The following is a 13,141-nucleotide window of genomic DNA, read 5'->3' as shown; positions in this document are numbered from 1 at the left end:
GTGTCTCACCTGTAACCTGTCTCACCTGTAACTTGTCAGAGTTCATCTTTATATGTCTAAAATATCAAACAAACAAACAACAGAGAGATTTTAACAACGATATCACATATTGTCCTCACATCGAGCAGCGTTAATATTCATACAGTATGCATATGTACCATATACGTATACATACTGTATATATATTTAAAAGTTTTATTATTATTTAGTGTGTGTTTGTGTCTGTGTGTGTGTTTGTGCATGTGTATGTGTGTATGTGTGTATGTGTGTATATGTGTGTGTGTGTATATGTATGTGTGTGCGTGTATATGTGTGAGTGTGTTTTGTGTGTATTTGTGTATGTGTATTTGTGTGTGTATATGTATGTGTGTGTGTATATGTGTGTTTTGTGTGTAGTTGTGTGTGTGTGTGTGTATGTGTATATGTGTGTGTGTGTATACGTGTGTGTGTGTATATGTGTGTGTGTGTGTCTGTGTGTGTGTGTGTGTGTGTGTGTGTGTGTGTGTGTGTATCCTGTGTTTGTACCCAGCAGAGATGCTGGAGGACGATAAGATTGTTTTAAAGAATGAGTCGGACAGGAAACAGAAAGCAGTGCGCCCCCCTCCCCCCGCCACACATACTGAGCTGTGACTCTTATATTAATAATAATAATAATAATAATAATAATAATAATGATAATAATAATAATAATAATAATAATAATAATAATAATAATAGTGATAATAATAATGTTTCCCCCCGAGGACACAACACAGTGACAAATATTCTTAAAGTACCAAAAGTAAATGTACTTGTTCTGCATCTGTAATAATACATATTACATATTATATCAATAATCTGTGAGAAACTAAAGCTGTCAGAATAATGTAGTAAAGTACAATATTTACTCTGAGATGTATAAAGTACAGTAGTACAGTAAAAGTACTTTGTTACTTTCCACCAATACGTAAAAAGTAGAAATTCAATGAAAAGTTTAAACATGTGAAGTGAACTCTGTATTTATTATAATATGTTATAAAGTGTATGTTTAACTATAACTGTATAGTTAAATTTATAGTTATATCGTTTTTTTATGTAATGATATATTTCAATTTTGGAATAATAATAATAATAATAATGAGAATAATAATAATAATAATAATAGTAGTAATAATGATAATAATAATAATAATAATAATAATAATAATAATAATAATAATAATAGTGAAAATATTTATAATAATATTTATAATAATATTTATAAGAAAATAATAATAATAATAATAATAATAATAATAATCTAGATATTTCTCACCTGTGCGTACCGATGTGCTGCTACTCTCTCCGTCCTTCTCGGAGATCACCATTAACCGGTACAAAGTCCCGGGATTCAGACCCGTGACCTGACATGTGAAGCCCGACTCTCCGTGATACGGGTCACAGTGAGCGGGCTCAGCCCGGGCCTCCCCCCCAGTGATCAGGCTGAAGTTACAGGACAGACCGCCGGTGCTGAACCTCACCACCACCGAACCGGAGCTCGAGCTGATGTCTGTGAAGTTTACCGAGCAGCGGGACGCAGCCTGAAACAGGAAGTGACATCATCACAGGTGAGGCCAGGTGGATCTGCAGGCAAACTCGAATTAATAATCTCATTAAGATTATTATCATTATTATTGTTATTATTATTATTGTTATTATTATTATTATTATTATTGTTACTATTGTTATTATTATTATTATTATTATTATTGTTATTATTATTATTATTATTATTATTATTATTATTATTATTATTATTATGAGCCAATAAGCCCTGAGCATTGATTGATCAGATGCAGGGAGGAGGATGTGATGATACCTGCATCAAATCCTCCTCCCTGATCCTGATAAAGTCTAAAACATGTAACAACACTTTATTAATTATCACTGCCATGTGCAATATTCACTTGTACAAATCTTTATCAACCACTTTGATCTTATATTATTTTTATTCTATTTTATTCTATTTAACTATTGTGTACTCGTCACTTTACTTCATATGTTCTTCTGCTGTAACAGGATTTCTGATTCTGATTCAACACAGATTCAGTAACTCACCTCGTTAACGTTCCAAAATAAAAGCATTAAACATCGGAACATCGCCACCACTGATTTAAATCCAGCCGGTCAATGAACAAAAAGTTGGTGTATCCCACCATGAGCTGATGTACCGAGAATATAAAGTAAAAAGATGTGTCTGTGATCATCCACACGGGATGCGCTGCAGTAAAAGTCCCAGAGCAGACTCCATCCACATCTATCCTCATCCTCACAACCTGCAGCATCTCCTCAGCTTTAAACGGTTTTACATTACAGATTACTTTAGTTTCATTAAACAGACAAACTCTCCCTGCACTGTGAGCAGAGGCCGGCCCCCGCCCTGCTGCCTTCCTTCCTGCTGCCCGGCTCCAACTTTCTCTGACGACCTTTAGCATCAAACTGAGGCAGAAAGGCTCGGTTTATAGAAAGGTTCACATTTTGAGAAATAATCTCATCAGATAACAACTTCATATCTAACTAAAGACTACATTCAGGGTTTAACCCGGCCAGGAAACATGATCACATTTCACCGGCCACAACTTCCTGTTGCTTTTAGAATTGAGAGATAATATGGATTACTTACAAAGCCTAACCCTAACCCAGCAATATACAATAGATATTAGATGAATTATGAGCTGTTTAACTTTGTGACTCTAAGCAGCTTATAATACATCATTACAACTACTACCCATCATCATCATCATCATCATTGAACACCTGCCTTGAGGAGATAAAGGCTTGGATGAAAGACAATTTCCTTCAATTAAATAGCTCAAAAACAGAGGCTATTTTAGTTGGTACACCACACCAGGTCCAGTCCTCCCCCATAACCCACATCACCTTTTCTGGTCAAAACATCCCCCTATCACCATCAGTCACCAACCTGGGTGTAAGATTTGACCCTCATCTGACCTTTGACACCCACATCAAACATCTGTGCAAGACCTCCTTCTACCACCTCAGGAACATTGCAGAGCTCCGCCCCACACTCTCCCTGTCAGATGCTGAACAACTCGTTCACGCCTTTGTCTCCTCAAGGTGTCTCCTCCACACGCAACCTCCGCTCCTCTAAAAAAACTTTGCTCCACCCCCCCAGGACGAAGCTCCGCACCATGGGCGATCGGGCCTTCTGCTCAGCCGCTCCTCACCTGTGGAATCCCCTCCCAGAACACCTGAGGGCTCCACAGGCCACCGACTCCTTCCAGAAGGAACTAAAAACCTTTCTCTTCACAAAAGCCTTTCCGTAAAATCTTATGTCTGTTGTTGTTGTTGTTGTTGTTGTCCTGCATTTTAGTGCCTTGAGATTGCTTTTAGTTTTGAAAGGCGCTTTATAAATACAATTTATTATTATTATTATTATTATTATTATTACTAATGCCAAAACAAATAATTGAATAAAAACACAGTAATATATTACCTAATCTTTTCTATTGTCTGTTTTATGCTAATAATCACTATAGATGACAATAACAAATAAAATAAATAAATAAAAAGCCATAAATTGAATCCATAAAATCTTATCAATTCCTATTCCTAGCGAACAGTGTATCAGAAAAGCCTGAATACTTACAGGTGTAGTAGTGGTTGATCCTGGAGTGGTGGTTTGAGCTGTGGTTGCTCTGGTTGTAGTTGGAGCTGCAGGTGTTGTACTGGTGGTGGTGGGAGCTTTGCTTTTGATGGTCGTTGTTATGGCTGTGGTTGTTGTGGCTGCAGTTTTAGTGTTTGCAGTGGAAGTAGTTGTGGTTCCAGGTGTGGTAGTGGGCATGGTTGTGGTTCCAGGTGTGGTAGTGGGCATGGTTGTGGTTCCAGGTGTGGTAGTGGGCATGGTTGTGGTTACAGGTGTGGTAGTGGGCATGGTAGTGGTTACAGGTATGGTAGTGGGCATGGTTGTGGTTACAGGTGTGGTAGTGGGTATGGTTGTGGTTCCAGGTGTGGTAGTGGGCATGGTTGTGGTTACAGGTGTGGTAGTGGGCATGGTTGTGGTTACAGGTGTGGTAGTGGGTTTGGTTGTGGTTAAAGGTGTGGTAGTGGGTTTGGTTGTGGTTACAGGTGTGGTAGTGGGTTTGGTTGTGGTTCCAGGTGGGGTAATGGGTTTGGTTGGGATAGTGGGTTTGGTTGTGGTTCCAGGTGGGGTAATGGGTTTGGTTGGGATAGTGGGTTTGGTTGTGGTTCCAGGTCCGGTAGTGGGTTTGGTTTGGATAGTGGGTTTGGTTGTGGTTCCAGGTGTGGTAGTGGGTATGGTTGTGGATGCAGGTGTGGTAGTGGGTATGGTTGTGGTTACAGGTGTGGTAGTGGGTTTGGTTGTGGTTCCAGGTGCGGTAGTGGGCATGGTTGTGGTTCCAGGTGGGGTAATGGGTTTGGTTTGGATAGTGGGTTTGGTTGTGGTTCCAGGTGTGGTAGTGGGTATGGTTGTGGATCCAGGTGTGGTAGTGGGTATGGTTGTGGTTACAGGTGTGGTAGTGGGTATGGTTGTGGTTCCAGGTGTGGTAGTGGGTATGGTTGTGGTTATAGGTGTGGGAGTGGGTATGGTTGTGGTTACAGGTGTGGTAGTGGGCATGGTTGTGGTTACAGGTGTGGTAGTGGGTTTGGTTGTGGTTACAGGTGTGGTAGTGGGTTTGGTTGTGGTTATAGGTGTGGTAGTGGGTTTGGTTGTGGTTCCAGGTGGGGTAATGGGTTTGGTTGGGATAGTGGGTTTGGTTGTGGTTCCAGGTGCGGTAGTGGGCATGGTTGTGGTTCCAGGTGGGGTAATGGGTTTGGTTTGGATAGTGGGTTTGGTTGTGGTTCCAGGTGTGGTAGTGGGTATGGTTGTGGATGCAGGTGTGGTAGTGGGTATGGTTGTGGTTACAGGTGTGGTAGTGGGTTTGGTTGTGGTTCCAGGTGGGGTAGTGGGCATGGTTGTGGTTCCAGATGGGGTAATGGGTTTGGTTTGGGTAGTGGGTTTGGTTGTGGTTCCAGGTGTGGTAGTGGGTATGGTTGTGGATCCAGGTGTGGTAGTGGGTATGGTTGTGGTTACAGGTGTGGTAGTGGGTATGGTTGTGGTTCCAGGTGTGGTAGTGGGTATGGTTGTGGTTATTGATGTGGGAGTGGGTATGGTTGTGGTTACAGGTGGGTTTGTTCGATCCGTAGGTGGCACTGTTGGAGTTGAGGTGGCAATCCTTCCTAGAGACATCCGTTGAGGTCTTCCAGTCATTGTGCTCACTGAGATTTTCAGCCGTGGGGTAACTACAGGTAAAGTTTGGGAAATGGTCGTTGGCAGGGTTTGAGGGTTCGATGTTGGATGTGTCTCCATATTGGACGTTGTACCTGCGGCTGAAGGTAGGTAAGCAGTTGTAGGAGGAGGCTTAGAGGCGGTGGATGCAGATGGAAGGTTCTTGTCAGGAGATGAATGTGTTGTATAAGTTGTATCTGTGTCAGAAACAGAAGGTGAACCAACAGTAACATCGGAGGTGACATTGGAGGAGCCCAGAAGATCCGTAATGTTTGTGTCTGAGAAGGAAACTGTGGAGGAAACCAGATTCACAACTACTGTTTCAGAGTCAGGATAATTTCTAACAGAGATGGTGGACGCGGTGGAAAGCTCTTGGTGCTTTGATGTAGCCTCGGCTTCAGTCCCAAGCTGAAAAACATTTCTAACCGAAGAAGTCTCTGATTCGTCTCTGGATAGGTAATTCGTGAACGCAACCGGACTTGAGGAGAATATGTTGCTGCTGTTTAGACCCGTCAGCTCTGTGACTGAAGCTGAAACATCAGGACTGAAGTCTGCAGTTACAGACCTCCTGGTTCGAAGTTTGGAGACGTCGTTCACAGACGTTGAAGCTGAAACATCAGGACTGAAGTCTGCAGTTACAGACCTCCTGGTTCGAAGTTTGGAGACGTCGTTCACAGACGTTGAAGCTGAAACATCAGGACTGAAGTCTGCAGTTACAGACCTGGTTCGAAGTTTGGAGACGTTGTTCACAGACGTTGAAGCTGAACCATCAGGACTGAAGTCTGCAGTTACAGACCTGGTTCGAAGTTTGGAGACGTCATTCACAGACGTTGAAGCTGAAACATCAGGACTGAAGTCTGCAGTTACAGAACTCCTGGTTCGAAGTTTGGAGACGTCGTTCACAAACGTTGAAGCTGAAACATCAGGACTGAAGTCTGCAGTTACAGACCTGGTTTGAAGTTTGGAAACGTCGTTCACAGACGTTGAAGCTGAAACATCAGGACTGAAGTCTGCAGTTACAGACCTCCTGGTTCGAAGTTTGGAGACGTCGTTCACAGACGTTGAAGCTGAAACATCAGGACTGAAGTCTGCAGTTACAGACCTCCTGGTTCGAAGTTTGGAGACAGTCGTTCACAGACGTTGAAGCTGAAACATCAGGACTGAAGTCTGCAGTTACAGACCTCCTGGTTCGAAGTTTGGAGACGTCGTTCACAGACGTTGAAGCTGAAACATCAGTACTGAAGTCTGCAGTTACAGACCTCCTGGTTCGATGTTTGGAGATGTCGTTCACAGATGTTGAAGCTGAAACATCAGGACTGAAGTCTGCAGTTACAGACCTCCTGGTTCGAAGTTTGGAGACGTCGTTCACAGACGTTAAAGCTTCGTTAATTGTTGAACTGTGGAGCTCTGAGGTGACTTGTCTGGAGGTCCGGTGGGTTTTTCCTGAAAATCGATCATTAGTGACAGTGATGGCGGAACTTGTGATAGGGTAGACAGTGCTGGATGGTCCCAGTGGTTCATGTGTGGAGGAATATAAGATGGTGGAGACAGAAGTGGTGTCTGAAAAATAAGGAGAAAAGTTCTTGAGTGAAAAGGCAATAAAAATATATTAAAAAATATGTAAAGTGTAATTTAGCTTAAGTTTATCTTGAACATGCTCTCTTCACAAATACAAATAGCTCAGACAAAGCACATGATGAACCATCCACCAACTCCTTCAGTCTTGTTGGGGACAGATAGCAGGAGTTATTCTTGTGAATGTGTCACAAACTTGAAACAGCAGCTTTCAGCATTTCTTAATAACATTTAAATAGATATAAAAGAAGTTGAGAATTGCTTGACATTCCAGAGATTAAGTCTATGAATGGACAATGCCAAACAACCGAATGTGTGGCTTATAAGAATCAGTCATCATTCATTAATATATGACGATACAAACTCGATCTTAATGCCCTGCAACGTAATAGTAGATGGAAAAGCTTTTTCTTTGAGTTTGTAAACATCATGAGTTTTGTTTAATCAGGATTCAAGATCAATTGCAACTCATGAAAGGTGTTGTACAGAATCAAAAGTCTTTTGTAACTGACTAATACTGTGAAGGCCAGAGCAGGAAGTAACAGTATCATCTGCATCCAAGGAACATTTTTACTCATACTGTTTATACAAATTGTGAATAAGAGTGGTCCTAGGACAGAACCCTGGGGCACAGCGTTTATTAGGTTAAGAGAGCTTTAGGCGATGTGATGAATATATTTCTAACCAACAGACAGTTTGTTCTGACCAATACTGAGAAGTCTTTGATTCAATATTGTTTGATGGACAGTGTCGTAGAGACGTCAATGACAAGACTGCACAGTGTTACCTGTTGTGATTCAATAAAATAATTTACTGCCTTTAAGGCTGCTGTGGCTGTACTGTTTATTTTCTAAAAACTGATTTATAATCAGATAAAATATTGTTTTTGTAAACAAATCTGTAAGTTGTAAATTATTATTTATCATAAATTACATATCAACCATTAACCTGTTATTGATACTAGAAGGTGATGCATTATTATTATTAATTATTATTATTATTATTATCATTATTCAATGTTGAATGAAATTGTGATACAATTTATTATATTATTATTTATTTGTAGAGAAAGATGTTGGCTGAGACTCAGACAGGAAGTGCTCTGCTGACGTACTTCCTGTCTGACGGACAGCAGCAACAATGTGAGGGAAGTCCTGAATTCACTCCTCATTAACTCACTTCCTGTTGACAGAATGTTCAGCAGGTAACATGTCAGGTGAACTTCAGGAACTCACCTCATTGTTTCAGAAACATTCAGATAGATCTAAAAGATCTTTAGATATTATTACAAATGCTCATTTTAATTACTTTATATACTGCTGGCAGTTTAATCTACATACATCATTTATTAGTTATTATATTTAGTATTAATAATCTCAATCTGTAAAGTAACTAAAGCTGTCAGATAAATGTAGTGTAGAAGTATAAAGTAGCAGGAAAAGGAAATACCTTAAAATTGTACTTTTACTCAAGTACTGTACTTCAGTACAAATTACTTGAGTATTTAAAATGTGGCCAACTTAATACTCCTTCATGTGTCTGCACCTTATCTCTGGTTCTGTGTGTCTGCTCTCCAACGTCCTGCTGTTTCTATCTCTTGTATTTTGTAAAGTGTCCTTGGGTGTCTTGAAAGGCGCCTCCAAATATAATGTATTATTATTATTATTATTATTATTATTATTATTATTATTATACTTCTGCTTCACAACTTTGTACTTCCTGCCGTTCACCAAGTGACTCTCCATGTTCAGCTCCAGACTTCATTTCAGAGCTTTTAGTCCCTCATGAACCTGCGTAGTTTGAGATCCTCAGAATCCAGCGGATTATTTGTGTGAAGTAAAGTGTGTGTAAAGTGTGTATAAAGTGTGTATAAAGTGGTGAAGTAAAGTGTGTGTGTAAAGTGTGTATAAAGTGTGTAGTAAAGTGTGTATAAAGTGTGAAGTAAAGTGTGTGTGTAAAGTGTGTATAAAGTGTGTGTAAAGTGTGTATAAAGTGTGTATAAAGTGTGTATAAAGTGTGTAGTAAAGTGTGTATAAAGTGTGAAGTAAAGTGTGTGTGTGTAAAGTGTGTATAAAGTGTGTGTAAAGTGTGTATAAAGTGTGTATAAAGTGTGTATAAAGTGTGAAGTAAAGTGTGTGTGTAAAGTGTGTATAAAGTGTGTAGTAAAGTGTGTATAAAGTGTGTATAAAAAGTGTAGTAAAGTGTGTATAAACGGTGTGTATAAAGTGTGTATAAAGTGTGAAGTAAAAGTGCGTGTTGTAAAGTGTGTATAAAGTGTGTAGTAAATTGTGTATAAAGTGTGTATAAAGTGTGTATAAAGTGTGTATAAAGTGTGTATAAAGTGTGAAGTAAAGTGTGTGTAATAAAGTGTGAAGTAAAGTGTGTGTAAGTGTAGTAAAGTCTCCCGTGTGTCTCCGTGTGCCGTCCCGTGTGTGTCCCGTGTGTCGTCCCGTGTGGTCTCCCGTGTTCCGTCCCGTGTGTCTCCCCGTGTCGTCCCGTGGTGTCTCCCGTGTGTCTCCCCGTGTCGTCCCGTGTGTCTCCCGTGTGTCTCCCGTGTGTTCTCCCGTGTGTGTGTCCCGTGTGTGTGTCCCGTGTGTCTCCCGTCTGTCGTCCCGTGTGTCTCCCGTGGTGTCGTCCCGTGTGTCTCCCCCGTGTCGTCCCGTGTGTCTCCCGTGTGTCGTCCCGTGTGTCTCCCCCGTGTCGTCCGTGTGTCTCCCGTGTGTCGTCCCGTGTGTCTCCCGTGTGTCTCCCGTGTCTCTCCCGTGTGTCTCCCGTGGTGCCGTCCCGTGTGTCTCCCGTGTGTCTCCCGTGTGCCGTCCCGTGTGTCTCCCGTGTGTCTCCAGTCTGTCTCCCGTGTGCCGTAGTAAGTGTAGTATAAAGTGTGAAGTAAAGTGTGTATAAAGTGTGTATAAGTGTGTATAAAGTGTGAAGTAAAGTTTGTATAAAGTGTTTATAAAGTGTGTAGTAAAGTGTGTAGTAACGTGTGTGTATAAAGTCTGTATAAAGTGTGTAGTAAAGTGTGTAGTAACGTGTGTGTATAAAGTCTGTATAAAGTGTGTAGTAAAGTGTGTATCCAACACACACACTCATTAAACACGTTATAGCAGAATGTAATATATATAAATAATAAAATCTTCCTCCAGAATTGAACCTTTTACTGTTTCCAGCAGTTTGAGACATGTTCTCCTGTTTGGGACAAAAACATGCTGTTTCCATGGTTACCTGCTCACCTGTACAAATGCAGCAAAATGAAAGTTGGTGAGAATTATTCACACATTTTCTCTCCTGCAGTCAGATATTATAACACATCTTACATGTTACTGCATCAAGAGTAATAATACAAATATAATAATGTAAAGAATAAAAAACAGTGAATACTTCTAGAATTTTAATTACATTCTTTTGTTTTAAGTAACATTTTGAATGCAGAACTTTTACTTCAAACAAAGTGTTTTTGAATTATAATATTATAATTTTTAAATGAAACAGATATCAGCATGAAACTTCCCCACTTCATTACTCACATTAACACAATTATTGTTTATATTACAAGTGTTCATGTTTAAATATGTAAATGAGGCATTATGTAATGTAACTGTTGAGAGTTTAAATCTACACACACAAAGTTAGAAACATAAACTCTGATGTTCTCATGTTTCCTCTCGTCTCACAGAAGACGTGTTTGGAAGATAAATAGTAAAGAATCAGAGTTTTTCCTGTAGTTTCTCGCCTTTAGAAAAAGATCTTAATACTTCTGAAGTATTTCCTGTAATGTGAAGCTTCTCACATAATCTGAATTAAAACCTTTTTGAATTAATGTGTATCACATCTCATCCAGACGTGTTGCAGAGAGTCTGATTCTTTATCTTCTCCCCATCCCATCATCATGCAGTACTTACAGCTGGGTCTCAGTATGAGTGAGAATAAAAGCAGAGCCAGGGCGTCCATGTTCCTTCATGCGTCCTCCAGCTTCAGATGAGCTGAAGAGCTGAAGGGAAGTGCGTGTTAGTGGGAGGAAAGAGCCGGCCAGCAGCACTTCCTCCGATTCAACAATGTTGGTGAAGGAGCCGGCGGAAATACCAGAGGACATCCACATGTTGAGCAATAAACCTGCAGAAGAAGAAAACAGATATAAACATGTTCATTAATAAACCTGCGGAAGAAGAAAACAGACATAAACATGTTCAGCAATAAACATGCAGAAGAAGAAAACAGATATAAAAATGTTCATTAATAAACCTGCAGAAGAAAACACATATAAACATGTTCATTAATAAACCTGCAGAAGAAGAAAACAGATATAAACATGTTCATTAATAAACCTACAGAAGAAAACAGAAACAAATATGTTCATTAATAAACCTGCGGAAGAAGAAAACAGAAACAAATATGTTCATTAATAAACCTGCAGAAGAAGAAAACAGAAACAAATATGTTCATTAATAAAACTGCGGAAGAAGAAAACAGAAACAAATATCTTCATTAATAAACCTGCGGAAGAAGAAAACAGATATAAACATGTTCATTAATAAACCTGCAGAAAAAAACAGATATAAACATGTTCATTAATAAACCTACAGAAGAAGAAAACAGATATAAACATGTTCATTAATAAAACTGCAGAAGAAGAAAACAGATATAAACATGTTCATTAATAAACCTGCAGAAGAAGAAAACAGATTATAAACATGTTCATTAATAAACCTACAGAAGAAAACAGAAACAAATATGTTCATTAATAAACCTGCAGAAGAAAACAGATATAAACATGTTCATTAATAAACCTGCGGAAGAAGAAAACAGAAACAAATATGTTCATTAATAAACCTGCAGAAGAAGAAAACAGAAACAAATATGTTCATTAATAAACCTGCGGAAGAAGAAAACGGAAACAAATATGTTCATTAATAAACCTGCAGAAGAAAACAGATATAAACATGTTCATTAATAAACCTGCAGAAGAAGAAAACAGATATCAACATGTTCATTAATAAACCTGCGGAAGAAGAAAACAGATATCAACATGTTCATTAATAAACCTGCAGAAGAAGAAAACAGATATAAACATGTTCATTAATAAACCTACAGAAGAAAACAGAAATAAATATGTTCATTAATAAACCTGCGGAAGAAGAAAACAGAAACAAATATGTTCATTAATAAACCTGCAGAAGAAGAAAACAGAAACAAATATGTTCATTAATAAACCTGCAGAAGAAGAAAACAGAAACAAATATGTTCATTAATAAACCTGCAGAAAAACGAAACAGATATCAACATGTTCATTAATAAACCTGTGGAAGAAGAAAACAGATGTAAACATGTTCATTAATAAACCTGCGGAAGAAGAAAACAGATATAAACATGTTCATTAATAAACCTGCGGAAGAAGAAAACAGAAACAAATATGTTCATTAATAAACCTGCAGAAGAAGAAAACAGAAACAAATATGTTCATTAATAAACCTGCGGAAGAAGAAAACGGAAACAAATATGTTCATTAATAAACCTGCAGAAGAAGAAAACAGATATAAACATGTTCATTAATAAACCTGCAGAAAAAGAAAACAGATATAAACATGTTCATTAATAAACCTGCGGAAGAAGAAAACAGATATAAAATGTTCATTAATAAACCTGCGGAAGAAGAAAACAGATATAAACATGTTCATTAATAAACCTGCGGAAGAAGAAAACAGATATCAACATGTTCATTAATAAACCTGCAGAAGAAGAAAACAGATATAAACATGTTCATTAATAAACCTACAGAAGAAAACAGAAACAAATATGTTCATTAATAAACCTGCGGAAGAAGAAAACAGAAACAAATATGTTCATTAATAAACCTGCAGAAGAAGAAAACAGAAACAAATATGTTCATTAATAAACCTGCGGAAGAAGAAAACAGAAACAAATATCTTCATTAATAAACCTGCGGAAGAAGAAAACAGATATAAACATGTTCATTAATAAACCTGCAGAAAAAAACAGATATAAACATGTTCATTAATAAACCTACAGAAGAAGAAAACAGATATAAACATGTTCATTAATAAACCTGCAGAAGAAGAAAACAGATATAAACATGTTCATTAATAAACCTGCAGAAGAAGAAAACAGATATAAACATGTTCATTAATAAACCTACAGAAGAAGAAAACAAATATAAACATGTTCATTAATAAACCTGCAGAAGAAGAAAACAGATATAAACATGTTCATTAATAAACCTACAGAAGAAGAAAACAGATATAAACATGTTCATTAATAAACCTACAGAAGAAGAAAACAGATATA

At 38.4% G+C, this 13,141-nt stretch overlaps 2 protein-coding genes across 2 annotated transcripts in view; both read right to left on the bottom strand.

Annotated features, from left to right (window-relative positions):
* ptprbl (protein tyrosine phosphatase receptor type B, like) overlaps positions 1–2,280 on the bottom strand; it is a 26,674-nt gene extending 24,394 nt beyond the window's left edge. Inside the window, exons 1-2 of the mRNA XM_029433853.1 lie at positions 2,077–2,280; positions 1,295–1,559 (exon numbers count right to left, since the gene is read on the bottom strand). Of these exons, the coding sequence (XP_029289713.1) occupies positions 1,295–1,559; positions 2,077–2,118 (307 nt within the window). The 5' untranslated portion in view covers positions 2,119–2,280. The remainder of the gene's footprint in view (positions 1–1,294; positions 1,560–2,076) is intronic.
* Positions 2,281–2,349: 69 nt separating this feature from the next.
* On the bottom strand, positions 2,350–10,827 carry LOC115009751 (mucin-2-like). Its single transcript, XM_029433967.1, has 4 exons — positions 10,741–10,827; positions 6,448–6,826; positions 3,629–6,371; positions 2,350–2,457 (listed from the first exon to the last, which is right to left on the bottom strand). Exons 1-4 carry the CDS (start codon positions 10,787–10,789, stop codon positions 2,350–2,352), a joined length of 3,279 nt encoding a protein of 1,092 aa, XP_029289827.1. The 5' UTR covers positions 10,790–10,827.
* Between the last annotated feature and the right edge of the window lie 2,314 nt (positions 10,828–13,141).

The sequence above is a fragment of the Cottoperca gobio genome, chromosome 6 (genome assembly GCF_900634415.1).
Source record: "Cottoperca gobio chromosome 6, fCotGob3.1, whole genome shotgun sequence".
Taxonomy (NCBI): Eukaryota; Metazoa; Chordata; class Actinopteri; order Perciformes; family Bovichtidae; genus Cottoperca; species Cottoperca gobio.
The sequence above is the reverse complement of the archived record's forward strand: the minus strand, read 5'-3'. Positions and strand labels throughout refer to the sequence as shown.

Bases quoted from the DNA above. Each gene is read 5' to 3' on its own strand.
- LOC115009751 (XM_029433967.1), bottom strand. From the start codon at position 10,789: ATGGACGCCCTGGCTCTGCTTTTATTCTCACTCATACTGAGACCCAGC. The intron at 6,827-10,740 runs GTAAGTACTGCA...CTTATTTTTCAG, and splicing joins ACTCATACTGAGACCCAGCT to ACACCACTTCTGTCTCCACC. The intron at 6,372-6,447 runs GTCTGTAACTGC...ACTTCGAACCAG, and splicing joins TCCAAACTTCGAACCAGGAG to GAGGTCTGTAACTGCAGACT.